This window comes from Ogataea polymorpha (genome assembly GCF_001664045.1).
Source record: "Ogataea polymorpha strain NCYC 495 leu1.1 chromosome Unknown OGAPOscaffold_1, whole genome shotgun sequence".
NCBI lineage: Eukaryota > Fungi > Ascomycota > Pichiomycetes > Pichiales > Pichiaceae > Ogataea > Ogataea polymorpha.
In genome coordinates, this window is record NW_017264698.1 from 960,251 (window position 1) to 987,894 (window position 27,644).

At 40.7% G+C, this 27,644-nt stretch overlaps 12 protein-coding genes across 12 annotated transcripts; 8 read left to right on the forward strand and 4 right to left on the reverse strand.

The window, feature by feature from the left end:
- Nucleotides 1-80: 80 nt before the first annotated feature.
- OGAPODRAFT_22860 (uncharacterized protein) lies at nucleotides 81-1,555 on the reverse strand (the record flags this gene model as incomplete). The annotated part of the gene is made up of 2 exons (XM_018355228.1): nucleotides 81-917; nucleotides 1,508-1,555. The coding sequence occupies 2 exons, from the start codon at nucleotides 1,553-1,555 to the stop codon at nucleotides 81-83; spliced, it is 885 nt and encodes a 294-aa protein (XP_018213303.1).
- Nucleotides 1,556-2,245: 690 nt separating this feature from the next.
- Nucleotides 2,246-3,289, forward strand: OGAPODRAFT_11159 (uncharacterized protein; the record flags this gene model as incomplete). The annotated part of the gene is made up of 1 exon (XM_018353264.1): nucleotides 2,246-3,289. One exon carries the CDS (start codon nucleotides 2,246-2,248, stop codon nucleotides 3,287-3,289), a length of 1,044 nt encoding a protein of 347 aa, XP_018213304.1.
- Nucleotides 3,290-3,417: 128 nt separating this feature from the next.
- On the reverse strand, nucleotides 3,418-5,268 carry OGAPODRAFT_22845 (uncharacterized protein; the record flags this gene model as incomplete). The annotated part of the gene is made up of 1 exon (XM_018355227.1): nucleotides 3,418-5,268. The coding sequence occupies one exon, from the start codon at nucleotides 5,266-5,268 to the stop codon at nucleotides 3,418-3,420; it is 1,851 nt and encodes a 616-aa protein (XP_018213305.1).
- A 259-nt stretch (nucleotides 5,269-5,527) lies between these two features.
- Nucleotides 5,528-6,644, reverse strand: OGAPODRAFT_15311 (uncharacterized protein). The gene has a single exon (XM_018353645.1). The coding sequence runs from the start codon at nucleotides 6,593-6,595 to the stop codon at nucleotides 5,549-5,551; it is 1,047 nt and encodes a 348-aa protein (XP_018213306.1). The 5' UTR covers nucleotides 6,596-6,644; the 3' UTR covers nucleotides 5,528-5,548.
- Nucleotides 6,645-6,738: 94 nt separating this feature from the next.
- Nucleotides 6,739-8,438, forward strand: OGAPODRAFT_92101 (uncharacterized protein; the record flags this gene model as incomplete). The annotated part of the gene is made up of 1 exon (XM_018357098.1): nucleotides 6,739-8,438. One exon carries the CDS (start codon nucleotides 6,739-6,741, stop codon nucleotides 8,398-8,400), a length of 1,662 nt encoding a protein of 553 aa, XP_018213307.1. The 3' UTR covers nucleotides 8,401-8,438.
- A 76-nt stretch (nucleotides 8,439-8,514) lies between these two features.
- OGAPODRAFT_74796 (uncharacterized protein) lies at nucleotides 8,515-11,710 on the reverse strand (the record flags this gene model as incomplete). The annotated part of the gene is made up of 2 exons (XM_018355931.1): nucleotides 8,515-10,298; nucleotides 10,328-11,710. The coding sequence occupies 2 exons, from the start codon at nucleotides 11,708-11,710 to the stop codon at nucleotides 10,275-10,277; spliced, it is 1,407 nt and encodes a 468-aa protein (XP_018213309.1). The 3' UTR covers nucleotides 8,515-10,274.
- On the forward strand, nucleotides 8,515-13,328 carry OGAPODRAFT_15312 (uncharacterized protein). The gene has a single exon (XM_018353646.1). The coding sequence runs from the start codon at nucleotides 8,523-8,525 to the stop codon at nucleotides 10,008-10,010; it is 1,488 nt and encodes a 495-aa protein (XP_018213308.1). The 5' UTR covers nucleotides 8,515-8,522; the 3' UTR covers nucleotides 10,011-13,328.
- Nucleotides 13,329-13,576: 248 nt separating this feature from the next.
- OGAPODRAFT_15313 (uncharacterized protein) lies at nucleotides 13,577-15,576 on the forward strand. The gene has a single exon (XM_018353647.1). The coding sequence runs from the start codon at nucleotides 13,668-13,670 to the stop codon at nucleotides 15,228-15,230; it is 1,563 nt and encodes a 520-aa protein (XP_018213310.1). The 5' UTR covers nucleotides 13,577-13,667; the 3' UTR covers nucleotides 15,231-15,576.
- A 1,250-nt stretch (nucleotides 15,577-16,826) lies between these two features.
- OGAPODRAFT_15314 (uncharacterized protein) lies at nucleotides 16,827-18,053 on the forward strand (the record flags this gene model as incomplete). The annotated part of the gene is made up of 1 exon (XM_018353648.1): nucleotides 16,827-18,053. A coding segment is annotated over exon 1 (1,081 nt), but the record flags the coding sequence as incomplete, so codon positions are not given.
- Nucleotides 18,054-18,077: 24 nt separating this feature from the next.
- Nucleotides 18,078-19,181, forward strand: OGAPODRAFT_15315 (uncharacterized protein). Its single transcript, XM_018353649.1, has one exon. It carries the CDS (start codon nucleotides 18,146-18,148, stop codon nucleotides 19,133-19,135), a length of 990 nt encoding a protein of 329 aa, XP_018213312.1. The 5' UTR covers nucleotides 18,078-18,145; the 3' UTR covers nucleotides 19,136-19,181.
- A 220-nt stretch (nucleotides 19,182-19,401) lies between these two features.
- OGAPODRAFT_15316 (uncharacterized protein) lies at nucleotides 19,402-23,055 on the forward strand. The gene has a single exon (XM_018353650.1). The coding sequence runs from the start codon at nucleotides 19,434-19,436 to the stop codon at nucleotides 22,128-22,130; it is 2,697 nt and encodes an 898-aa protein (XP_018213313.1). The 5' UTR covers nucleotides 19,402-19,433; the 3' UTR covers nucleotides 22,131-23,055.
- Nucleotides 23,056-24,783: 1,728 nt separating this feature from the next.
- OGAPODRAFT_15317 (uncharacterized protein) lies at nucleotides 24,784-26,443 on the forward strand (the record flags this gene model as incomplete). Its single annotated transcript, XM_018353651.1, has 1 exon — nucleotides 24,784-26,443. A coding segment is annotated over one exon (1,535 nt), but the record flags the coding sequence as incomplete, so codon positions are not given.
- Between the last annotated feature and the right edge of the window lie 1,201 nt (nucleotides 26,444-27,644).

Genomic DNA, 27,644 nt, shown 5'->3' on the forward strand with positions numbered 1-27,644 from the left:
GGAAGGGAAATCTTCGGAGCCCAGTCAAACGTACGAAAAGAAAAGCTCTTAATATTAATTCGTTACGATCCATATGCTTATCAGTCTAAAAGCCTCAAAACATACTCAACAGTTGTGAATGTTGCCGCGCTACAAGGTATAGCCCTCAGGAGAGTAGGGCCGATTCCTTTCCAAAATCCTAAAGGTCCCTCGTGTCTCATAATGTGCTTCACGACTTTGACAGCTGAACCCTTGTATCGCGAGCTTTTTCCAAAACCGTCACTTTGAAGCCGACTCTTCACCACATCCAAAGGATAAGAGCTAACCCACAAAGCATCTCCGGCAACAGCGCCACAGATGAGGAGTTCCATCGTTGAGATGTTCTGACGTTCAATTTCATGGAGCTGAATGAATTTGTTGATCAGGTACTCGTACGTTAAGAACCAAATGCCATAAGCTTGTGCTTCTCTCAACAAGGTCACCACCCCCCCTCTGAAAATTCCTCTCAAAAGGCCTGCTTCCTTGTAGATTTTTGATATTGCATCTTTCGGGCCATTGTATATTCTTGAATTGTCTTTTTGCACCTGCAACAAAATTCTGATTTGCTCAACTGGAGAGGTGATTGGAGCGTTTACAATGCCAGCAAATGCCCCCGCAATGTAGAACTGCCCCAAAGTCAAATACTGCTGTTTGGGATTTCTCTTCAGAATTTGTCTTTTGGCCTCATGAAAACCGTAAAATTGAATAGAAACGCAGGCTCCAACTCCAATTAAAGGTGCTAAAGTTCCTTTGTAAAATGCTCTCAAACCTTCGTTTCTAACGGTGTCCGAAAGTGCAGAAATCGGTGAGCTGTACTGTCCGGTTTGGACTCTAACCTTGATCAGGTCAAATGGCTGACCGACTAAAACCTGTACTCCTCCACCCGCAAAACCGGCAAGCTTTTTCGTGTCAGTTAGTTTATTTGCTTCAAGGATATCATCCTTACCGTATCTTTCACTTTGCGAGACCAGCTATGGTCTACACTCGTATTCAGGTCTGACATTGAAGACCTTGCCGATCAAAACAAGTATAATTAGGTTTGTCATTGTAATCTCTCAGTACAGCATAGCTGGACAATGATGAATGATCACGTGATAAAAAAAATCAACCTTACAGAAACAATAAAAAGGTAAACGTAGCTATAATGAATAGGCGTAGCTTGGCGTCGGCTTGATCATTTTCGATCCCTATCATCCAGCATTCTGGAAACAAGTTCATCAAGAGGACCATAATCTTTAGAAGTGAGAATGTGGAATTCAGAGCAAAATAACACAAAATGTTTCAGGGATGTATTCAAATGTGTTTGCAGCCCAAGCTCGTTTATCTCATCAAAATGATGGCAGTACATATGAGCGTAAACACGAAACAATCGTTTCATAATAGTTCGCACTAAGGACGGAAACTGTTTGGGAAATACCACTCCCATTTTCGTTGGAAAGATACTATCATCATCTAGAAAACCTTGTATCCACACCATAAGCGCTTCAACATAACCTGGAGCAGACATAGATGTTGGTTTGTTGCTACTTCTGTTCATAGGGTCTTGCCACAAATATTCATACTCTTGGGTAGCTATCATTCGGGGACATGTGATGGGTGAGCAGAATTCAGTAATGGTTCCGTATAACATGTTGACCTGGTTATAAAAGTCAACAACATGCACAGCTAACCACTCGTTAAGATCTTCGTCTCGTGGTAGTTTGACAGCCTGTGCTAAGGCAGATCCTGATCCAAGTGTTTGCTCGGCATATGAGCGAATTTCTTTGTGATTCGATACTTGATGCTGAGCCTGCTGCGGTTGGGAAAAATAGCTGACTGGCTGAGTCTGTAATTTTGCCGTGTTAGGAGAGGCCGGACCACTCTCGGGATTTCTTCTAAATACTCTAGCCGACCTTATCGTAGGAATACTAGAAGAATTGAAATGATTGTGAATGAACGACATCTGAAATCAAATGTAATACGATGTACGCAGAAGTCAGCGGACCTATCTGAGAGAATCAATCAAATCCAAAATATAATTCTGCGCCAATTAGCAAGATAAATAAGCCTGTTTACTTTTTCCCAAAAATAAGACTTCAATGCAAATTTCAGTGTGTACAACGAAAAAACAAATTATTCCAAGTAGTGTAAGGGTGTAGTTCTGTTAAAGTGAAAATCTGTAGTCAATTTGAGATTCACCACCTGGCTTCTCCACAAATAAAGAATTCAATTACGAAAGATTGTCGTTATGTCAGATTTAATAAAGATCACACAGTGTGATGTAGAGGATGCTCATGCAAACACCGACCAAGAAGTGATCTATGGGAAACTGATATCGGAAGCTAGATGTCAACGGGATCCGGAGACTGGAAATACGTTGAGACCTTGGAAATTTGAAGTTGTGCAGGGCTTCTTTAAGCAATCAGACGAGTCCACTGACGAATTGAGCTTTGACTTAATAAATGATAATTTTGGGCTGGCTTTGAGTTCTTGGAGTGCGCTGAAAGTCAAACTCCATGAGCTAAATCTTAACGCAAGACCGAATGAGTCATACAAGCTTCTCATATGTGCTCGGCATGGGCAAGGTTATCACAATGAAGCAGTGTCGATATTTGGGATCGAAGACTGGAATAATCACTGGTCTCATTGCACGGGGACTACTTTACCGGATGGAAGAGAGATTGTATGGGGACCAGACCCAATGTTGACACCCTTGGGTGAGAGACAGGCTGACGAATTGAATAAAGCATGGAGAAAACAAATTGAGCACGGGGCACCAATTCCCACCAAATATTTCAGCTCTCCATTCACTCGATCTTGCATGACGCTGGTTCGCACTTGGAGAGGCATTTCGATCTGTGAAGAAAATGAAGATCAGAGTAAACTTCTCTCCTCCGAAAGACATTTTCCTATCGTCACGGAGAATTTGAGAGAAACTATAGGCTCTCATCTATGTGATAAGAGGTCTCCAAAAAGAATAATTGCTCAAAGATTTTCTAGATATGGTTTCACTTTTGAGAATGGGTTTCAGGAAGAAGACATTTACTATAGAGACGACTGGAGGGAATCTTTGAGCGAACAGAGCCTTCGAGCTGACGCGTTTTTGCAAGATGTATTTGAAAATTATCCTGACGATATATATATCAGCTCAACTTCACATGCAGGTGAAATTCGTGCTATAATCACAGCACTGGGCCACAGAAAGTTTGCGATTCCCACAGCCGGCACTTTACCAATAGTTGTCAAAGGAACTCGAATCCAAGAGGACTCGGGTTTTGAATCAAGAGAATAGACAGGCCTTTCCTCAAAACTAGGCCCCCAGATTGTATTTTATCTTGCTTTGGAATGTAGAGAGATTTACACTGCCAGATGGATAACGCTGAAATTGACATAGAAAGGACCCACATTAAATAAACCGGCTTATTCCCCTAATAGCTCATTGACCGTACGCAGACTGCTTTCAGCAAAGTATTTAACATCAGTATCTTCGTCTGAACAAAGAAGCTCCAGTGTGGGCTTGATTTTGCTTACAGCGAAATCACGATCAGTCGAGATTACCTTCTCTGCTAAAACAAGCAGTGACTTCGCGACATTAAATCTGATGTTCGGCACATGGTCATCTTTTAGCTCATCAATAAGTGGATAAAGCTTTGACACAACCGTTTCGCTCGAAACGACTGGGATCAACTTTGTGTAGGCAAATAAACATGTGATTCTGCATATGAAATTCTCATAATCCTTGGTTTGTTTCTTGACCTCGATTCTCTTGATTAATTCCACTTTGCACCATTCTTCACCAAAGAACCTTGTCAGACTCTGCAAATTTAGAACTGCCGCTTCCCTGATAGAATAAACAGGATCCCATAACCACTCCATACAAAGCTGCCCCAGAGCTTCATCAAAAAATGCAACCCCCAGTTGTTCAGCCAAAAGGGGAATTTGTTCAATAATGGCTAATCTGACTCTCCAAAGTTTATCGTTAGCCAATGCCGTGATGGCTGGCAGTAAAGATTCCGATAAGAGCTGTATACCTATGACCTCGTTGACAAGCTGAAGATTAGAAATGATATTTAGTCTCACCTCGCTGTAATCGTCTTTCAACATCTCAACAAAAATTGGCAACAAGTGTTCTATAGTAGCATCTTTACCGAGAATAGGGGCTAATCCTGTAACTTCGCTCGCCAATGCACTTCTCACCGTTTCTGATTCATCCATACTGAGCTGAGCAACAACGGGAACAATTTTTGTCAACACAATTGAGGGGTCGCATGAGTTTGCCAACTTACAAACACCAGGGAGCTGTTTTGCAATCGCTTTTCGAACCTCAGCTTCATTGTCCTTCATCAAGGAAATCAAGTTTGAAACCAATTTTAACGTATATTGTTCATCATTGAAGCTAATCACCAATTTTTCGAATCTATCTGCGACCATATATCTGACTCTCCAACTAGGATCACTGGCTAATGTGAGCAAGCTTTTGAAGAGATCCTCATTGTGAGACGCTTCATTTATCTCACTCAAAAACGCAAGAATTGCTATCAAAACATCAACAGATAAAAATTTCACAGAGTCTTGATTGTCGTTCACCAGGGATTCATACATGGAAGTGACAAGGTCCCAGTGAAACTCATTGATGTTTTCTGGAGTCCTAAAATGTTCTGCCAAAATATCAATCAGTTTAGGCAAATGCGTTGCTGCGGCTTTCCTTACCATAGGAGAATCGTCCTGAATCAGCTCGTGGTAAAGGTTTAGCAATTCTAGTCTAGTTTCCGAGGGAACTCTGACAACAACACTTTTGAATAGACCAGTTGCTGCGATATGTAAGGAGAACCATCTTTCCTTCGCTAACCTCTGAATCAATGGGATGAACTCCTGTAATATTTGAGTTTCATCTAATTCCTCACTTATAGCATTCAGGGAGTCAACGGCTTTGTCTCTAACTATTGGCTCCTCACACGCAGCGATTTTTTCGAGGACAGGCATTAGTATAATGGCGTGTTCGCGTCCACCGACATATGGTACAAACTTTCCCAACTCTTCTGCAGCGACGGCAATCACTTCATCCTCATCTTCCGGAATAACGTCATCCAAGAAGGGAATCAATTCTTTGCGAGTCCTCTCCTGTCCTAATGCAATGGCAATCGTGTCCAACCGTTTCATAGCCTGTACTCTGCTGGCAACGTCATCATGCCTAAGCTCATCCATTAATAAAGCAATCGGATAGAGCTCTTCTGACGTAGGTTTGAGAGTTTCTTGATTTGGGGAATCCATAGTTTCAGAAACTGATAAAATGCTTTCGTGTTTTTTTTTCAGAGATTCTGAATTTAACAGGCTCTGAACTCTTGACAACTTGGGAAGGAGATTTAATGTCAGCTGTTGAGATATAAACTGAACTTTCAATCCCCGATGTAAATGATAATTAATTGAAAGCAGGACTGATCTTATAGTTGAGCGTTATTTAAAGGCAACCACACTCGTTCAGTGTTTGGCGAAATGCATGAGAGGGCTCCTAATGTTACGGTGTACAGGTGTAAAGATAAATCAATGATACCTATATATAAGTGATTTTCAGTGCCATACCCAGTGTCTGTCTGACTTTGATAAAAAGCCATAACAAACGACCTCTAACTTGGGAATACTTCTGATAGGAAAGTATAATGATACCCAGAATAAACATCAGAAAGGTTCCTTGAAAGAAAACTTTCTTGAAATCGCGTAATCCCTGCATTGAAAGTGCACTCTTCAAAATTCGATAAATACTACTTTTTCCATCTGCAATCATCTGGGAATTATCGTCGAGATGTTGTTCAATCCTTTTCCCACGTCTCCTTTTGCGAGTCTTGGGCCTTTCCTCATTACAGTCAGTTGATGGTGCTTTTTTGTCGCCTGCCTTAAAGTTGGTAACCACTTGATTAAGCATCGAGAGGCAATGATCTCTTTGATAATCATCCTCGGCAAAGATGCGCCTTATGAGTTTTTCGGATCTCTTGAACTCATTGAATTTGGGGAGGATATGTAGAAGGTAAAACTCGGCGATTTTCAGCATTCCTGACGACTTTACCGTTTGATTTATTTCGTCTGAAAGAATACCAAGGAAGTTCAGATACAATTCCAATTGGGCTCTCAGTTCGATCAAAGGAAACCCGTTTGAAAGCTCGACTATAAAGCAAAGTAGTAATAATTCAGGATCTATGCGATCGTATTCTTCATTGTAAATGTTTCGAATTTGTATGAATAAATCTCCCTGTCGAAGGCGTTCGGAGTATTGGGACTTCATGAAATCGTGTGAATCTCTTGTCTCCCTTTTGAGTTTCAGATCGATGAGCGACAGATAGAGTTTGTATATTTTCACAAGAAGCGGCTTTTCGATCTCATTTCTATCGTAAGTAGTTTCAAGTAGATTGTCCACGATCGGGGCAATCAGTGACCAGGCTTTGTCAAAATTTCGATTGAGATATAATTTGATAGCTAGTTCATATAGTTTGCGGTATCTGTATTTATCACTGGTACATTGAGACTGAACAGTGTCATTGGCCACGATATTTGAATTTGCTTTGCCGTGCAAAAGTTTTGAACCGTTGACTGTAATCTGAGACATTTGACTCAAGCAGCTTCCGGAACGTCGCTTTTCTTGTCAATTCTACCTCCAATTAATTTAGGCTATCAAGTGTATGACTAAATAATTTGTTAATCATAACCGGTCTGCGTGTAGATTGTCAGTAAGACTTTGATCATTTATTTATGAAGTTCCAGGGTTCTTTGGAAAATTTGCTAAGGTGGTCCAAATCGCATGGTGCTTACTTTGATAATGTTGAGTTTGCTATCGATAGAGATAAAGGTGTCCACGGTATTTTGAAGAATGAAATCAGTTTGGATGAACCTCTCATTATAGTGCCTGAAGCCATTTTCATTACTCCGGAATTGGCGAAAAGAGTTTTTGGCCTTGACAACCCCATAGATGATCTCAGCTTATTGTTGTTAGCAAAACTTAAATTTGACAAGAAAGAGACGCTTATTGATGGTAACAGCTTGTCAAAAATGTATGAACCATACATTGCGTTTCTTCCAGATTCCTGTTTAGAGATTGGGCTACCATCATTCTGGACTGATGACGAGCAAGAACTACTAAAAGGTACAGATGCCTACCCAAGATTGAAGCGAACACGAGAAGAGCTTTTTGAAAGATGGAACTCTCTCATGTCACTATTAAACGAGCAGAAGAAACTGGATGTTGTTATGCAAGAAGCTCCTCTGTGCGAGAACTCTTTATCTTGGAAGAGCTTTGAAGCATTCTCGTGGGCATACTCTATTTATTGTACGAGAGCATTTCCCAACTTCTTGCGTAAGCAGAGTGAAAGAAGCATCAATGGAGGTTTCTTATGTCCAATAGTTGACCTCCTGAACCATAAAAACGGCGAGAAAGTAACATGGACGTGCGAGAATAACAGTTTTGTATTTAAGGCCTCAGCCAAGCATATCAGATCTGGAGAAGAAATCTATAATAATTATGGAAACAAGTCTAATACTGATTTGCTTCTCAATTATGGGTTCGTACTTAATGATAACGAGTCGGAAACAACAACGTTGACCTTAAAGGTTGAAGAGAGAGTGATTGAGGCTGTGAATAAATTTGGCCTTAAATTGCCCGAGGGTTCATCCGCCAATGGCATATGTTTCAACCTTTCACTTGTCACTCCTCTTCCAAAGGACTTGTTACGATTTATGGGTTTCCTTCATCAACTATCAAGCGAAAAAAATCAGTATACTTTGAGGATGCATCTTGAAGGAATCTCTAGATTACGAGACATCCTAGCTTCTCGTATAGCCACCTTTAGATCCTGGAAGGTCGGCGAGCACGGGAATATCAATAAAAAGACTATAGAGCTCGTTAAGCGCTACCGGTCTTCTCAAAAATCACTATTTCAAAGAGCGTATGAATTGTGTGATTCCATCGAAAAATCACTGATACAAAAGTACAAACCACTTTCTTTGCAAAAAGCTCTCAAAGTAGACACTGAATTCGCACAGCGACTGACATTCATTTTCGGAACTAACAAACTCGACGAAATTGAAAAGAAAGGCCTCTCCGACCAAGTGTTACTATTGTTCATAATGAGATGCAGGAATCTCAGACCTGCTGGAGACTCCCCGCTCCGATTCATTAGTGACACATATGAGAATGTTAGGGCCACTATCAAAATAACTAAGGAAGATGTTTTGGAATACTCCGATTTATATCACTCACTTTTCCCTTATCTTAGCCAGAAGATTCCTGAAATATTTGCGGTTGGAGATTATAGTGCCAGATCCATGATCATCGCAGGGACTGTAGTAGACAGAATTGTGTTCAAAAGAAAGGTGAATGGGGAGCTCTACCTGTTACAAAAGGTCATATTGGAATAAATTGTCCTGTCTTCTGAATGGCTGATATCTGCCAACACTCTAGCTGGTACATGAATGAATATAATAAAATATTAAAAAACTTGTTTTCATTTACCCTTGTGCTTTTTTTTAGACGTTAGGCCATGAGTAGTGCAACAGGTAACAACACTGCCAGGATACCCACGTCTCACACTTTATGGTCACCATATGACACTGTGAGAGACGCGGCCGAAAGCTTAGGCCTTTCGAGTCAATTAACTGAGGACGTGGCAAAAAACTTGGCCATGGACGTTGAGTACCGTATTCATGAAATTTTGGAGCAAGCATTGAAATTCATGAGGCATGGCAAAAGGAAAATACTTACGGTATCCGATGTTGACAGGGCTATGAAAGTACTGAACCTTGAACCCTTGTACGGCTATGATGTTTCGAGGCCCCTTGTTTTTAAAGAAGCAATGGTTGGCCCTGGTCAAACGCTGTACTATGTCGACGATGACGACGTCGAGTTTGAAAAGTTGATCAATCAATCACTTCCTAAAGTTCCAAGATTCACTTCATTTACTGCCCATTGGCTCGCAATTGAGGGCGTGCAGCCAACAATTCCTCAAAACCCAAACCCCGTGGAGATCAAACAATTACCCCCTAATCAGAGAGGTTCGGTTGATAACATACTGAGCTTGAACAATGACGATATATCTTTGTCTACCAATCCATCTAATGGATTGACAACAGTTGAGCAAAACTCACAAGGAAGAAAAAAAGATCTTGATGTGAAACCACTTGTCAAACATATGCTTTCTAGAGAGCTTCAGCTATATTTTGACAAGTCTGTTGCTGCACTACTGGATGAGACCAATGAAAGCCTCCGAGCGGCTGCTTTGGAATCTTTGGAAGCTGATCCTGGATTACACCAACTTGTCCCTTATTTTATTCAGTTCGTCGCTGAAACAATAACACACAATTTGAAAAATCCAACGATTTTGACAACAATGTTAATGGTGATATATTCTTTACTGTCCAACAAGTCAATATTTCTTGACCCATACATTCACGCTATAATGCCATGCATACTCACTCTACTTCTTGCTAAGAAAATAGGAGCACGGTCAGAATCGGAAGATGACAGAGAACAATTCAGAATTAGGGAGCTGGCGGCTTCCCTCCTGCAGAGAATCATGCGGGAGTATGGTTCTTCCTATACAACTCTTAAACCTAGAATAACTAGAACGCTTTTGAGGGCGTTCCTTAGCAGCGCCACAAAGAGTTCAATTGGAACGCAGTTTGGCGCCATGAAGGGCATGAAGTCTTTGGGTAAAGAAGTGATTCGAATTATTATGGTGGGGAACCTTAAAAGCTGGTCTACCTCCATTCTAGAAGGCCTTGATGAAAAGTCCACTAGCTACAAAATACTTATTGAAAATGTGATGGATTGCCTTAATACAATGACCGACGACGGCAAGCTTAGCAAGCCATCGACAACTGAAGGTGACAATGAGAGCAATCAGCATGGGCTAGGGGATGACGAAATGCAGAAATTGAGAGATCGTTTAGGTGACATCCTTGCGAAGGAAGTCGCTTCCCAACCAAACGCACGAGAGATATACGGCGGCATTTTCTTTGGGGAATTATGAGACGTCTTTAGCGGACATTAAAGTAACTTTTGGATCTTGACTTGTGACACAGAATAGCGAGCTCAGTCGAAAGTCAGCCTTTTTCTAGGATTACCGTGCTCTTTAGCACCAAATAACTCCGATTGCCGTTGCAGGTTTAAATTCTGTTTTGGTGATGATTGAGGTAGAACAGGTCCTGATTGGGGTGATACACATGGTGGGAAGCTATCAGGTTTTTCGTTTGCAAAAAGATCACTTGATGTTTCAGCGTAGTATAAGCTTTGATCAGCGCATGACGAAAGTGAAGTTCTAGACGGAATTTCAATAGTTTGTATGACGTTCTCTTTTGCCTGATGAGATTTTAGGGGAGTAGCGGTGACATGAGTGTCCGACACCATGCTAGTCTTCACTGGAGAGATATCATCGGGAGCAGTCTTAAGGTCATCGGGAGATGCGAAAATCTCCAAGGAAGCGCGTGGTTTTTTCACAGGTGTGGCTTCTACCTCCGTATACGGGTTAGCTTGCACTTCCGAGTTGTCAAGATATATTGAAGCTGCGTTCCGTTTTCTATGATTGAAAATTGAAGAGGTTTCAATCGCGGATATTTTGCTTTTGATGCGTGTCTTACTGAGACTTGATTCAGTATGCGACCGGGGCTGTAATTCAAGTCCAGTTGGCGAAGTGGACAATTGTTGAGTTATTGAAGTACTTTTGATCATATCGAATGTCTTTCTGGATAAATTTTGTGTCAGTCCTAGATTGGATGCTTTACGTTTTAGCTTCAAGTGCGAAAATTCTAATGAGTTAACGAGAACTGATGTGTCCGATTTCGCGATAGCTCTCAGCTTCGGTGATGGAGGCGAAATTGTCCTTATATGTTCTGCATGTGAATTTTTTGATTTCCTAGAAGCTGAAGGTCCTTTAGCTTTATTTATTAGCTCTCTGAGTAGCTTCGGATGTGACTTCTGGAAAAAGGGAACGACAGAGCTTATTAAAAATCTATAGGTTGAATCATCTTCGTTCAGTGATAATCCCATTATAGCATCGTGAACGCATAGTTTGTCCATCAAGGCGTTGATGTTTGTCTTCAAGACATTTGAAGTAAGTTCATTCGTTGAGTTATCTTGAATGTTTCTTAGGTCAGTGGTAAATTTTGCGTTAACAGAAATTGCAGTTCCAATTAATGTAGGTATCAGTCTTTTTTTGCGACCTACCAGCGGCCGTTTGGTATAAATAACCTTCGATCTCCTGGGTGTTGGTACTTGATGGTCCTCCTCACCGTTGAGCAGCCTTAGCAAATCCAGGCAAAGGAGTACTTGTAGTTTGGCCTCTCTCAGTCTGAGATTGTCCAATGACTCTCGAAATTGTTCGTCAGATTTCGTGGCGTGATTACGAAGAAAGTCAACACGATAACTGAGTTCATCATCGTTTAGTAGGTTCAATGAGGAGGTACACGATGAGCGACCAAAGTCAAAACGCTGATTGAAGTTTGTCATTGAACGAATGATAAATGAAGAAATAGTGTCGCGAGCTAACTGACAGTTCGAACGGGAAAGCACATGGACTCTTGGAAGGGCAGTCTTGGCAAAATATTGTAAGGGGGTTGTGCTCTGGTAAAGGGTAGAAAAATATCTTTCTGCTAGAAACGCATGGGGATCCACATGAGAAAGCTTTGAAGATGAACTCAAACTTGCTGACAGCTTGACGTTAGGAGGACTCATGCGTAAAGAAAGGCAACAACTAGAGCTCTTGATTGCTAATACACTCTTTTTGACTTTGGGGAAATGGTAAGATGATGTTGGAGTCGTTGACGCTAAAGGACTCCCACCATACTTTCTTAATACTCTCTCCTCTATGTGGGCATCATCAACCAGCTTATATAGTGTCCAAATATTATGTTGAATTCCAGGGGATAAAATACCAAAGGTTGGCTTTGATGCGAGGTCTTGATTTGATGAATGGACAACTACAAATGCCGAAGAATATTCGTCCCCTATTTTGAAGCAATCAAAGTTCTCTACCAGAGCTTCCCCCAAAATCAAATCCAATGAGCTCTGTATTTTGAAAAAACATAATTCCGCATTGGCGCTAGTTATTGCACAGACTGCTTCAACTTGAGTCTCAGTCACGTTTGATTCTGTACATTCCCCAGGCTTGATTCGAAATTTGAACATTGATTTTGATATAAGAGGAGAAAAAGGTTTTATACTTTCAACTCACGAGCTCCTTCAAGATGTAAAAGGCAGATTAGCTAACTGTTTACGCCTAGATTCAATAGTTGTCATCACATGACTCAAATCACGATACAATTTTTACCGACGCACTATTCAAAAGTTTCCGACGAGGAAATCCAATATTTCCGGTTTTACCCGTAATTGAAAATCGTTGAAGGTGTTTCAATTAGATATGTTTGGTTTTGTCATTCATTCTCCTCTTTTCAACATCTTGCTATTTGACAGCTGCTTGTAATCAGGATGATGGTTAGGAATCAAGCTTTTTTGCAATTGAAATGATGTAGATTCTTGCCATCATCTCCATATACACGGCGCCATGTTCACTATTAAAACTTAATCTCCGGTAATGGTTGACAGTGGGGTCAGCAATTAACGCTTTTTTTGTACTGGTATTGTGGTTATCAATTAGCAAAACCTCAAGGGACAACACCTTTGATTGCGTAAAGAATTGGGCTATACATCACAAACAACCGTCTCTTTGCTATATTATCCTTCGTACCTTGAGTATAAGAAGGATTGTACGTTGGAAGTCATCCCACACCTTCCATCGTATGAATCGTAGTTGAAGTTGTGGCCGATTAAAGTCGAGCTCTTCTGATACTGCTCGAATCAAACCTCGTACCAATGTTTAGATCTTGGGCAACTCTCAAAAGTGTATAATTGGCATGTAGATTTGTGGCCAATTTGGCAATCAAGTGCCTAATATCCTGTGATCAAATGCATAAGCCGACAAGTAACAGCGAACGTGACTTATTGTGCTGATTGGCCACAGAAATACTGGTAAATGTAAAGTTCTGAGAAGGTTGAGATGTCTGCTTTTCTGTTCAATTGCACAAGGGCCATTGTCTTAAATCAGCCCACTTTTACATAGCAAACAGCACAATGCTCATAATCTGATTGGACATTCGACACCCTCCAACAGGAGACAGATATTAAGAGGTTTACCCTTATATAGTGTGTCGGCTGCAGGAGCAAAGAATGAGTGAACTTTCACTGGATTTGACATAAGCGGTAATATTAACATTCAGGTAGGATATAAGCAATGAATGCTATACAACATATGAAATGAGCTGAAAGCTAAAGCAAAATTGCAATTCATTCATACGAAGAGAGAGTGTGCCCCTAAATTTAAGAAATAATGGATGGAATTCTGCAAAATAAAACGCCACGGTAACCCCGTCGATCGACGTCAATCAATACATTCAAGGTTTTTTTTAAAAGTAACCAAAAAGGAGCATGAAAGCTGACTTTGATCAAAGATTGACAAATGGTATCTTTCAGAACTCTTCAGTTTTCACCAAAAGCAACATCAATTAGGCGTATTAAGAAGGTATTTGAAGAAAGAAAGTACGGGTATTTTACGACAAACGACGCCCTGGACGCACAGGAAAGTTCCAAATATCTCACTTTGAAAAATGATCTCAAGCTCATATACAAGACTACAATGAGAGCCATCGAACACAAAGCCAACAAGGCTGCCCGAATAAGGAGGAGCTATGAGGAACTGGGTTTCATACCGCCAGTATTGCATTTGTCAAGAGATGAAAAGCCTCTCAGTGAATCTGCAATTTGGTCTCATTTTTCTAATCTCAATTTGAGAGAGACAGAGGAAGCCCACAACTCTCCAGAGAGTTTGGTCTGGGTTGGAAAAGACAGCATAACATTGCCACCCACTCCGGGAGGTATGGCATCGGCGATAAAATGGAATGAATTCATTCAAAAGCTAGTAGCTTTCAACATCTTTAATGCTCGTTCATCTCAAAGTCAAATAGATAAGGCTATCGGGTCAGCAATCAATAGTGCGGGAGATAAACTTACTTTGGTATCCTTTAACAAGATTTTGCTCCACTTCTCTCGGAAATACGACTTAACGACTATGACAGAGATTCTAAATTCTATGACCACGGCTTATGATTTAAAACCCAACATCCAGACGTACAACATTTTTCTCAACACCATTTTGCGGTCCCGGGCTAAACATAGAGTCAGAAGATGCATAAAGATTCTGACTATGATGAAACAACAAGGTATTGCCCCGAACAAGTATACCTGGAATATTATATGTGGGGGATTGAATGATGTACCTGTAATTTTACAATTTCTTCGTCAATTATACAGGTTTCAGATTCCCCTACTATGTCAAAAAAGTCTTGCTAAAGCTGGTGTCCAGTTCCCGATAATTAAAGAACTTTTTGATCCGTCTTCCAATATTGACTACGATACCGCATATGATTTGATGTCGTTCGGTATCAAGGTAAAACTTCTGGGAGACGGTCAGTTGAGAGAGGCGTTTATTTACATGCAACATGTTTGCACTCAAAACCAATCTAATGATTCTTCTGCATTTGTGCTAACTCCAAAATTCAATATTCTAAAGCTTTTCATGGATTACATTTTGTTTGAGTTACAGAATTTGCCTTATGCAATAGCCTTTTTGCAGTATTTCGAAAACTCTTACCCGAGTGTCATGGAACTGGATGACAATAGAATTCAAATATATGCAACCTTATTGACTTCGATGAGGCAGTTCGAAGATTCGCCGATGTGGGAACCTTTAGTTAGGTATTTTTTCCAGAGGACGATCGATGATCACGGAAGAACCATTTTACCTACTAGCATAATTTCTCAACTCAAAGAATTAGGAGAGCGAAAAATGAAAGATCACTTGCAAAGGGACACCGCTGGTACCTTCAATATTACTGATAGTCCCACTTTGGTAGAAAGAACGACCATCAACAAAATTTTCAAGCAACTTCGATGGCCTGGCTCAGCATACGGGGAACAACCTATATGGGAACTGGAAAAAAATGCTCCTTCATTTCGCCAAGCTTGCAAGATGCTGGGCTACTTTGGGAATACGAAAGTAGATGGCCCCGAGGAGAAAAATACAAACACAGAAAGCTTTGATATTTGGCAGGGTTTCGAGCTCCCCACAAGAGAAGCTTTTTACGATTCGCTACCATTTGCCGTTTCGAGATCGGAAGAGTTCAATAATACCAGTAAATAAATTGTACTGCCCAGACGATCCCGAGATTGAAAACAAAGTTGAAAGAATGCCGGATTCTTTCAAAGTCATTACACAATGCACTCCATCAGCGGAAGTTCGTATTCTTTTGACAACTTTCATGCAAAAATATACTAAACCGATTCAGTCATAAATCCTCACAGTAAGTAAATCTGGATTAGTGGTGAGGTACCCATGGATAGACGTGAATATATCAGGACGGAATTTATAATGCCAATATCGCATATAGGTTGCCTCTCCTGTCTCATTTTGAGAATATTATGATTCCCCATCTGATATATTCATCAAAACAGAGAGGAACAGGAAACTTCCAACGGATACAATTAGCAGGATTCAAATTTAATCACTTATGTGAGTGTACGTCTATTTATTTACTTTATTGACCTCAATATTCAACATGCATCTTATCAAAAACCTGCGACGCGCTATAAAATGTTTTATTGTACTTTTCGTGCATCGCACAAAATTTCCACGCGTTGCTGTGAAGGAACCATTAAAATCAAAAAGTAAACAAGCTTGTTTTGCATTTGAACTTCTACTCAGTGTTGTTGAACTCTGTATGAAGGACAACTCAGAGAGCTATATAGATTGATTGCAAACATCAAACACGTTCACACTCAAACAATCAGTTATACTTCAACGGTCAGGTTTGAGGCTCTAAAATGCAACAGGATAGCCCGTTGAGTCCCAAAAAGCTATTTATTAATCAACAAAAACAATTCCAGCTGAATGATGCGAGCGATCTTAACTCCTCAATGATGAACTCAACCGGATTTCCTTTGAATACCAAAAAGCGGACACTCTATTCGCCATCGAGCGATTATTCAACGCCTCAACTGTCAGACAGACTCAAATCTTCGATCGAAAATACCGATAGCCCTTCAAACAGAAATAGCCGTGAATTACTTCTGAGAACCTTCAAAAATCCTTCGCCTCCATTTGCAACAAAAAAGGCAGCTCTGCGGAGAAGCGCTGGCGTTTTAAACCTATCCATCGAGACTAGTCCTCGAAAACAACTACAGAAAGAGCATGAAATCACCAAATCCATAAGTGATCTGGACTTTGGAACGGATGTCACTAGCCCTTCTGGCAGTGCAAAGACATCACGGAGTACCACACATTCACGACATAAAGAACCTACATCTTCGCCAAGTGAGCGCAAACTCGAAGAGTCTGAAAACTTCAGGCCTACAGGAGGAGAAGTATCATCGCCAAACTCACCATCTCCATTTTTGAATCCATCTGTGGTCAAAAAGATGACTGCCACTTCCCGTTTCAAAAAAATGTTCACCAATAATCACTTTAACGACGTAACTGACACTCTCATGTGCGACACGGCCAATAGACCATCGCCTGATAAGAGAATCAGTCCGATTAGTCTCCACATGAAAAACACCGCTTCCAAACCTACCAAGGGCTCTTACACAGACTCGCTCTCAAAACCTGACAAGACTGGGTACGAGACCAAAAGATCGGAGGCGCTTCAGGTACACTTCACTCCAAAAAACACAAATGGATTTGTGACACCGGCGTCTTTCAAATCTGTGAAACCCCTACAAACAGCTTTTGATTCTACTGGGCTACAGAGTAAAAAATCCATCACTTTGGCCTCCAAATTTAAAACCATGCCCGAAACACCTTGTAAAAGACCACCTCTGGGCACTGTCAACGTTAATGAATCTTTTGAAAGTGCCATGGTTAATAACTCATTTGAATCGTCCAATGCATCAACCGTGTTAAATTCCTCTGCTCACAAAATGGCCACTTCGTCAGTAGCCAAATCGACAAGAACTGGGAGCAGCTCATCGGAGATAGTATCTCCAGACTCTTCCAAAATGTCGCCGATTTCAATTGACGGGATCACCAGAGCTGCTAGAAGTAGTGGTGGTTCGAATGGAAGCGGACGCCCTGTTTCAAGAAGTCAAAAGGCAATCAACACATCTGATTTGGAAAGCTGTATTTTGAGATTCACCAACGAGTTTGATGATTTATATGATGATGAAAGTCACCACAGTACAAGCATCTTTCGAGATGGAAGTGAAACAAAGGCACATTCACCAGCGACTCGAACAGAGAATACTTCTCCCGATGGCTGCAGGAGACCATTGCAAGGTTTGAGCAATACGAGGAATGCTTTTAGCGAGTTTGGAACTCAAAATAATTCTCATAAGGGACAAGCATTATTCAACCGCCATAAATTGTCGAATGAATCATCCCATGAAGATTTTATGGATGAAGACCTTGATTTGGAGAATATCGACGAGATGAACTTTGATGGTTTTTCTGAGTTTGGATCGCTGGAAAATTTGCCTCCCACTCCTACTCGTTTGGGTGCGCCACACAGTCAACATGGTACCAGAGGAGCACACAATTACTTAGACGGAAGTACGCCTACGAAACACAATTCAAGCTGGCACACGGCTTACTCTCATTGTTCGACCCATAACATGTTCAGCTCGGGAAAAATGGGAGAACGTATCAATATGGGTCCTCCAAAACTGTCATCCGTGACTGCCCATAGCCCCAAAACTCCCGTGGATCCCTCATTCACTCAAACATTTCAGAGTACACACAACTCGGACTCGCATGCTGATCTAACGTCGGAGAGTTCATCCACGTTCTCACTTGCGAACTATGGAGCTCACACTCAGCCATTAGCTTTCGATGAATCCTTGGAGAAAAAAAACCAAATTGACTACCACTTGATGTCAAAGTTTGGAAATTGTAGTTTGATAGGGGCAGGAGAGTTTTCTGTGGTGTATGAGATACAATACGAAGGTATCAAATATGCAGTCAAGAGAACAAAGAATCCATTGGGGGGCCCCAAAACCAGACTGCGCAAGTTGGAAGAAGTTGAAATACTGAAGACCCTTCAAGCAAAATTCAGGTCTTTAGCAATGGAAGCAAATGATGAGAATCTTCCGGATACTGGTGACAACCACGAAAATATTTTGAACCTCATCAATTATTGGGAACACAACTCTTTTCTATACATAATGACTGATTGCTGCGAAAATGGATCGCTGGACAAGTTTTTGGTAGAGAATGGGAAAGTTTCAAAGCTAGATGAGTGGAGAGTATGGAAAATTTTGAACGAAATACTAATGGGATTGAGGTTTATTCATAAATGTGGAATATTGCACCTTGACCTGAAACCTGCGAATATATTTATCACTTTTGAAGGATCTTTGAAAATTGGGGATTTTGGTGTTGCTTCCAAACTCCCTATACCTCCTTATTTTGACCGTGAAGGAGACCGGGAGTATATTGCCCCAGAGGTGATTTCAAAACACATATATGGGAAACCAGCCGATATATTCTCATGTGGTCTCATCATGGTTGAAATCGCGGCCAATATAGTCTTGCCAGACAACGGAACATCATGGCAAAAGCTGAGATCAGGCGACTTGACAGATGCAGGGAAGTTGTCGTCCAGTGACCTGACCGACTTGGAAGGATCGATCTTCTCCAGTGCGAACACCTACTCATCAAATCTTACGAATACAACGATGACCACTGGCATATCGGCGTCACCTACGGAGTTAACTAAAGCAAATCACTTGAAAAGAATGAGGGTTCCTAGTTGGGCACCATCTTGGTTTTGCGATGGCAGTTCAGCCCTTGATAAGTTGGTTACATGGATGATCGATCCAAATCCTACAAATAGACCAACTGCGGAAGAGATTTTGAGAAGCTACGAATGCACTGTGGTAGAATCCAGGAGGAAATGTGGCGCAACAATATATGAGGGGGATTTTGGACCCCAGCCCGATCACGAGGATCTACTTTTAGAGAAGGAAGTGACGAGTTCAACATCCACTTATAAAATCGCTAACCTTTGTGGCAAGTGGAATCGGAAGTCCTCGATTGATATGATCCTGGAATGAGTGGAAGCGTACGAATGTAACGATAATGTACAATTATGAGATATGCGATAAACTTCGTAATCACAAGATTTTCGCGAACGCAGAACGATGCTCCATTTCGATACATACCCTTTTTTACTATAGATTTTACTGAGCCCTGTTAGAAGTCACATAGAAATGTTTCGCGGATTTCGTAGATAATAATTTTCAACTAATAAACTTTAGTATATTTTTATCCGCAAAATAATGAACGCGGCTTTAAATATTTAAATAATCATTTGTGAGTGTCGAAATATTCAACCCCTTGATGCATACAAATATGCCCAGTTCCGAGGACATCAGTACTGAAATCAATGAGCCGTCGATTACAACAACTCTTGACACTACTCTGATAAACGAAAACCCACCGGAGTCGACTATGAAATCTCAAAAAAGGCGAAATAGGCCATCATTTGTTTGTATCAACTGCAAGAAAAAGAAGATCAAATGTGATAAGAAATTACCATGTTCTAACTGTTTGAAGTCACATTTGGCAGACTCATGCCATTACCGTCATTCCCCTGCCAAATACCCCCGGTTGAAAGATGATTTAGGCCGGGAAAGTCCCTTTGAGAAACAAAATCCGCTTCAGAGGGGAACTTTAACCCAGCAACTGCCTTTGTTTCTAAATTATTCCAGCAGCCGGTCGTCCAACGTTTCGTCAGATCTTGAAGCTCTCCGAGAGTCCAGAAGCTTACGGACAGGCCGAAGGGAGGGGCCGTCTTTGCAGACTGACGTTGAAGAGCTGAAATCTAAAGTGGTTTTTTTAGAGGAAGCCTTGCGTAACAAGAATGAGCAATTGCACCGGGACGATTCGTCTTTGAACACCGAAAACGACGGATCAAACTCTGTTTTTTCAATGAAGTCCAGCAAACTAAAATTGAACTGTATCTATGCGAAAAAATCCCGATTTCTAGCGTTTGGATTTGCTTCCTTCAGAACATCCATCGCCCACCAGAAAGAAATGACCTTCTTTTTACATCAATTCATCGACAGATTGACCCAGGAGAGAAAACATTGGAAGAATAGCCGCAGAATACCATCAAAGTCCACAATATTTGGTTTGAAGGGAGATGAAAAGAGATTTGCTCAGGAAATTGAGGCTAAAATATTGCGTCATTACACTGCTATGCTTCATTTGATTGATTATTTTGACCAACATCTAAACAACTTTTTGATGAATCAATTAATTGATATTATTCAAGTAAAGTCCCATTTTCATACAATGTTTGTGCGCGATGAGCATGGTAAAGTTCATTTTGTGAAACCGGAAAAATCTTATGAGTACCCCAATTTAGCTATTATTTTCGCAATTGTTAAAATTTCAGTTATCTTTATCAATTACAAGGAGTTGAGCGAACACAGAGATAAGCCCCTATTTGATCTCAGAGAGTCTTCCACAATTTTTGATGAATGTTGTCAAGCTGCTCTGAATCTTTCTCGATTTGACCAGAAGCAAAATATTAATGTCTTGCTAGCATTGCTTTTGCGGAGATTATCTCTATTATATAGTGCAGTCGATGGCGATGGTGGCGATGGTGCAAATTTGCTCCCTGTTATTCATACTGCAGTTTCTACTGCTTTACAGATGGGATTGCACAGATCCTTGGATTCCATCAATGCAATTAGTGGAAAAGAGGCTTCCGCCATGGGATTTTCACATTCACCAAATATTTGGTGCAAAATTTGGGCACAGCTGAAGTACCTTGATGCACTTGGTTCACTAACTGTTGGGGCCCCGTTTCTGGTGAATGACGATTTTGCTGACAATAGGGATGCACAAGACGAGCACCAAAATTATTTTATGCCCGAGAGGGACAAGATTACTCGTGATCTTACAGAGCTATACCGAGAAGCCTCGTTGGTGTTTAATTCAAATCGCCCTGTCTCTTTGAATGATATGGTATTAACGATTATGAAAATCATCGAATTTCATGAATCAATTGGCTCGTTTTCGGACTTGATTATGGTACCAACAGAAGACTCGGACATTGTGGCCTGGAAAGTGAACACCAAGTTTAATCTTTTGGAACTGGTGCAAGGTCTATGCACAAATTTGAGACTAGTTGTGTCAAACCAAAAATTATTAAAGCAGGAGTTGAAAGGACGAGATTTACAATATAATGAAATCAGACTCTTAGAATTGTTGGATCAAAGATTACTCACAATCTCACTGAAGTGTGCACTTCTATCGTATATTCTTATGAACAAAATATTACGTGGTGAGTCAGAAATTTCGAAACCCAAATACGTGGTTTACTTCAAGCCTCAACTGACTGCTCTCCTGCTCCGAAGCTCGTTGACATTTGGCACATCGATTTTTAGCACTAGTACAAGTTCTACCCAGAATATTGATGCATCTGATCTCATCAGGTTTGACAGCATCGACTATAATGCTCTTGAATTGAGCCTAACAGATACAATACATTGTGATTCATCGCTCAATGATATCATAGCAAAGTTCCAACATCCGAAACAGCTTGTAAAATGCCTTTGTGAGTTTTATCAGAGCGTTTCGGATATTGATGAGCTTGGCACAGATTATGGCTTCTTCTGCTGCTTCAAGCTCACTTTGATGATTTGTTTCGTCATTGAGTCGACTAACAAACTGTATATCGAACAAGAGAAGAGCGACAAAACACAGGAAAATCCAAGAATCAACATAACAAGCATTGCAAAAAAGACCAAGGAATTGATTGATTCTAACTTGACTTTGGGAGCCACCGAAAGAAACTTACCATTCTTTCAAAGTCAAGAAAGTCTTGACACATATATAAACAATTTATTCAGTTCTGATGTGAACCTCAATTGGTCCTCCGTTGATACAGGTCAGGAGCTTTACGGATTGCCTTGGAATGGAATTAATGATGATACTCAGAAAACCACTAATAACACGGGAGACCCAATCGGAAACATATACGGTCAAAGTGTTGATGATGCTGAATTCAGTAACAGATCATACCAGGTCTTTTTCTGAAATGATACGATGCAACTTGTACCTAACGTGTACCTTACTTTCATCAATATGATACACAGCTAGTGGATTCAAACTCGACTATTGTGATATGATCTTTTTGTATTACAAAGCAAGCAGAACATAAGTAAGTTTGTCTGAAGTCAGTAATTTTTGATGAAACTCACATCAGTGAATCACAAAAGAACACAAACTATGAGTTGTCTATTACTGGTGGTAAATTTCAGATAAAGTAATAGTTGCAATTCAAGTTACGGCCTCCTCGAATGGAGTGATTTGCTTGCAACGAAATTCCCTCTGATCCCATTAAGTTCCATAGGCTAACTCTATATGACGATATTCAAGGCTACTTTCAAGATCTATAATTCATGAGGAATATACAATGCGATCATAGGCATGAGGATTGACGATCCCCATGGAAAGAAAACAGAAGTCAAATTCAGCATGTGCTGTAAGGGAAATTTGAGGTTGCCCCGACAGCTTAAATGACATTCACTAGAACGAAGAAAGGGAAATCCATTTGGTAAAATTGAGGACGTCTGATTATTACCGTTGTGGGTGGTGAAGCAACACGGTATAACAGACTGTGATCTTCGGGCAACCATGCACTAACAGGAAGTTGTATGTTACAATTGTGAGCTACCAAGATTTTTCCTTTATAGATCTGCATTCGAATCTCGGAGATAGTTCATGCTTCAACTAAAGGACCTGGTAGAACAACTACCTGAAGTTAGGAAAATTGGATGGAAGAAGCGGGCGATTGCCCACAGGTGCAAAATGCCCGATATCTACAACTAGAGTAATACTGGCCTTTCATACGACTTTCATGGAACTATGTATTTGATCTCAGTTCCAAATGGGGACACAAGTAAGACATATTGCCGCTGACTATCAGGGTTGTGATATATGTATCCTGAAAACATAGGACATTTTGATAGATCATCTTTGATGACGGGCAACCAGAGGCTTTCGTGTGTTCACTTCCCGTACATTCAATCATACCGGAAGTACGCCACCCAAAAGGGCCCCTTCGAATAACATCAAAATCAAAAGGTTTGTGTTCTATAAGCTTCCGTAGTGCGACATTACACAAGGTTTTCTTACTATGCATGATGCTCCATTTAATAATGTAATTTGGTTTTTACTAAGATGCCCTCAATGCACAGAAATCAATCTCATTTCAGAAGCACCACAACTGACCACAGGCTGATAATCAAGGCTACTTTTCAAAATCATAAGATCACGTACTAAAGGTGCATTTTATTCAGGTCTTGCTAGTGACTTAGAGAAAGAAAGAAAGCAGCTCTGAACTTGTTTCCACCAAATCATGATGACACGAAATGTCGTTGGGCTTCTCCAGGCACAAACAAAACTGTTACCATAAAGGATTCGATGCCAGGTTGTAAATTCCAGCGGATCCGATGATAATAAGGCCGTTAAGACCTTTTGGTGCTCTCTGGCTAAAAAACCGAAACAAAGCTGATGCCAGTTTAGACTTGCTACAAAACAGTATGGTGGATGCCACAATGAGAGAAATGCCAAGGGATTTCACGTATTGAGGCACCCTGGGATAACGAGCCCCAACAGATAACGTATGGTTATCATGAAGCCAGAAAATCTTTTACAATCCGGTTTTTGTTTCGCAGTCCGTCATTATAGGGCAGAGAAATATCCTTGACTCACCAGGTTGACTATCAGAAGATCTTTGCCTTATATTTACCCTGCTGGGACATCTTTCCCAGACTTAATCGCCTCAGAGAAATCGGCATTCTTCTCAAACCCAAAAGTTTAGACAGTAGGTTTCGAAGGTTGCTTATAGTTGTGTCACGTATTGACACATGCAATGCTACATTGCAGTTTTGGCCTCCTCTACAGTGCTTCGTACGACGAATCCCTAAACTACGTATTAACAATAATCCTGTTTCGCATTCCCACGTAATAATTGCCAAGAAGATTAAAGCGTAGTCAGATAGATATATATGAAATCAGGGAAATTAGGGAGCAAATACAAAAATCTAATGTTTTTCGACGTGACTTCAAAATCTTCAATCGGGGAATAGAAATTATAATTATAAAAAAATCCCTCATCCAAAAATATTTTATCCGGTAGCAACAGCAGGCGACGATAATCCTTCGAGCCATTGAAACTCTCAGCTCCCATATATAAAGGGACCATTTTTAATGAGCAGATTCTTCCCCCTAGCTATTTGCCTAAAACCGTAATTTCCCTAATATACTATCCATACGCCATTTTTGCCGCCGAGAGGGGATTGGACTTCTGTGCTGCGTATTTGTTGCACGCTTTTTAATGCTCTTCTGGAATTTTTCTTTTATTTTAGAAAATCCTTATTTAAGATACTGATCGCCTAAAAGAGTCAGGTTGTATATAAAATTTAGGGTAATCAGTTGGGATTTCGCTTTTAAATTTTTCTAATAATTTGTTGAATGAGAATCATTCACAAACGGTCAGGTAATAAATAACTGTTCCTTGTCATTGATCACGAGCAAGCAGAGACAGTTCATAGGTTATTGCCTTCCAGTGCCCAGAGACTCGAAAACATGGCAGACGGTTCCGAAAACCCCAGTCAGTTAGTGGGAGAATCGCCACAAGCTGAATTGAAAACGACAAACTCGACAGCTTTTGAGAGCAAAAATTCTATGATAACATCGAAGAAATTGAAGTCCAAGCCAACGCCCAAACGATTGAATGATGTTAACTCACCCGCAGTCATTGCTATGTCTAATCTGAGATGCCCTTCCCCCCCTCCTATTCTTCAGCATCCCGCTCTGGCGTCTCAAGTAGATCAATCAGTACAACCAGCATCCAAAGAAGGAGAAAACCTTTCTGGGGTGACGTCGAAGTCTTCAAAGCATGACTCGGTGGACTCCTTGCCTCTGTCCGATAGCGCGTCTGCAGCAGTTGATTCTTCGGCTGATAAAAATAGCGCATTAGGATCAGGCAGGACTACTCAAGTTCAAGAGCCAGCTCTTAGTGTATCCAAATTAACGCAGTCACTCAGGAAGAATTCTGCCAAATATGAGGGGCTGCGATCCAACTCACCAGTAGTGAGGCACGATGAAGACGATATCCTTGCAATGCCTGCTCCACAACATCAGCGAACCACATCTATGCATGCTCACTTCTCTGTTGAGGATATCATGAAACATCCCAATGCGCGATCGAGATCGGGTTCAGCATCTACTAACGATTTAGAGGCCCCTCATCATATAGCACCGCCAATTCCTCAAATAAAGCCGAATGAAATTGCACATCCGGCAACATCTGTACCGACAACTTCAACAGATGTGCATCTGAGATTACCTCAGGATGATGGCAAACTTCATATCCTTTTTGGTGCTTGTGGGTCTGTCTCAATAAAGAAAACGAGGCTGATCATCAACAAACTTGAACAAATTTACAAGGACAATGTCTCTATTCAGTTAATACTGACAAAAGCTGCGGAGCATTTTGTATCCAGAGGTGAATTCCCAGCCAATGTACAAATATGGCGAGACAAAGACGAATGGTCCGTTTGGAATAGCCGGACCGATCCCGTTCTTCACATTGAACTAAGACGATGGGCGGATGTTTTGATTATAGCTCCTCTAAGTGCCAATACTCTGTCCAAGATTGCAATGGGTTTATGTGATAATCTTTTAACAAACGTTGTTAGGGCATGGAATACCCAGTATCCAATTATTCTCGCACCAGCTATGGTTTCCTTTGCGTACACATCTCCTGTCACTAAAAGACATGCCAAAACAATCAAAGAAGACATGAAGTGGATAGAAATTTTGAAGCCGACAGAGAAGGTGGTGAGCAGTTACGGAGAAATAGGAATGGGTGGAATGATGGATTGGAACGAGATTGTCGATAAGATTGTTCAAAAGTTGGGAGGATATCCTGAAGATGAAGATGAAGATGAAGATGAGGGCGAAGATAATGTTAAAGGTGGAGAAGACGAAGAGGATGAAGGAGAAGAGGAAGACGAAGAAAAGGAAGATGAAGATGAAGACGAAGATGACGAAGATGACGATGATGGCGATAATGTTGAGGAGTCAGAAGAGCACAACGAACCACCGTTGATAAGCGGCATAAGAAAGCTAACAGTTGCGGAAGAAGATGAACTTAGCGAAGCGATAGAAAAAGGCACACATTCGGGCCCATTACACAACAAGGGCACTCAGTAATTGGTTCGTTGGTTATTGTTAACATTCTCATGTTAATGTATTGTTAGCCAGCAGCGGTGGGCTTTGTATAATAGATATGTAAAGTTGGTAGGGTTATATGTTTGATTACATAACTTGGATAAAATTCTGCCCAAAGGAAAAATAAATTAAAGGAGAAAGAATCTTCAGAAAAGGGATGGCTGAAGGCATATGAAACAAGGCATGTCTAATTGAGAGGAAAATTAATATTGACCAGATAAATATCAGCAACTATAGATATACTTGTGAAGAACTTATATCATCAAGAACTCTTACAGAAACTAATCAAGAAGATAAGTGAATCTCTACGAACGTTTACTGGTAATGATTCAAATTTCCACATCTTCTCCCACGTCGGCATTCGGCTCGCGCTTGACTTCAACAGAAAGTCTGATTGTGATGCTTTTAAAGCTCAGCACACATACGATTACAAGTGGGAATCATATGGACGCTTTTACCAATAAAGAAAACGAGCCTATTACATTGGCTAGCAAAGTCATGGAACACTTACCTCTTAGCATCCAGCTGCTATTCTCTATGCTACAAGGACCATATAAAGAATCAGTGATTTATTCCATGAAGAAATCTCTAGAAAATATCAGTGAGATACGGTTTGTTGATCACCGTGATACTGAAGATAGTGAAGTTGATCTTCGTTCTGATGCTTTCAAGATCTTCAAACAGTTTTTGCTAGACGATAGGAGATATGAAAGCTTTAGGTTTGAGGAAGTCTACATTTCGGAATATGATGATATTGTGAAACTCAGCTGCTGGAAGAGGGTGAAAATAGATCTCTCGAGAATCAAACAATTTTCTCACGTCTGGTACAAGGTGTCAACCCTTGTGATTAACAGTGATACAAAGATGGACGTGATAGAGAGCTATGATCTATCACGCATATTGCAGCTTGAAATTGTTGGACTACCACTTTCTTTTACATACATTCAGAGGATACTAGATTTATGCACCAATATTCGAAAATTGGTTTACAAAGATCTTGTATTGGATGAGGCATCAAGAAGTGGTGTTCTTTTGTGCCCAAATAATGGAGAGACAGTATTTGATTTGCTCCTCAATTGCTCTACCAATATTGAATTCTTGAACGAGATTGGGATGCGCAGCGTCAGAAACCTCAACCTTACTATGACTGACAGAAACTCCAGAAATTTTGATTTGAATCATCATTTAGCCTGTTTGGCTTCAGTCCGGACAATCACTCTTAATTCTTTATTGAGTCTACCTTATCTGCGGATAACTTTCGACTCTGCGAGCTCAAAAGTGCAGTATTTGAATTTTTCACATTGTGAG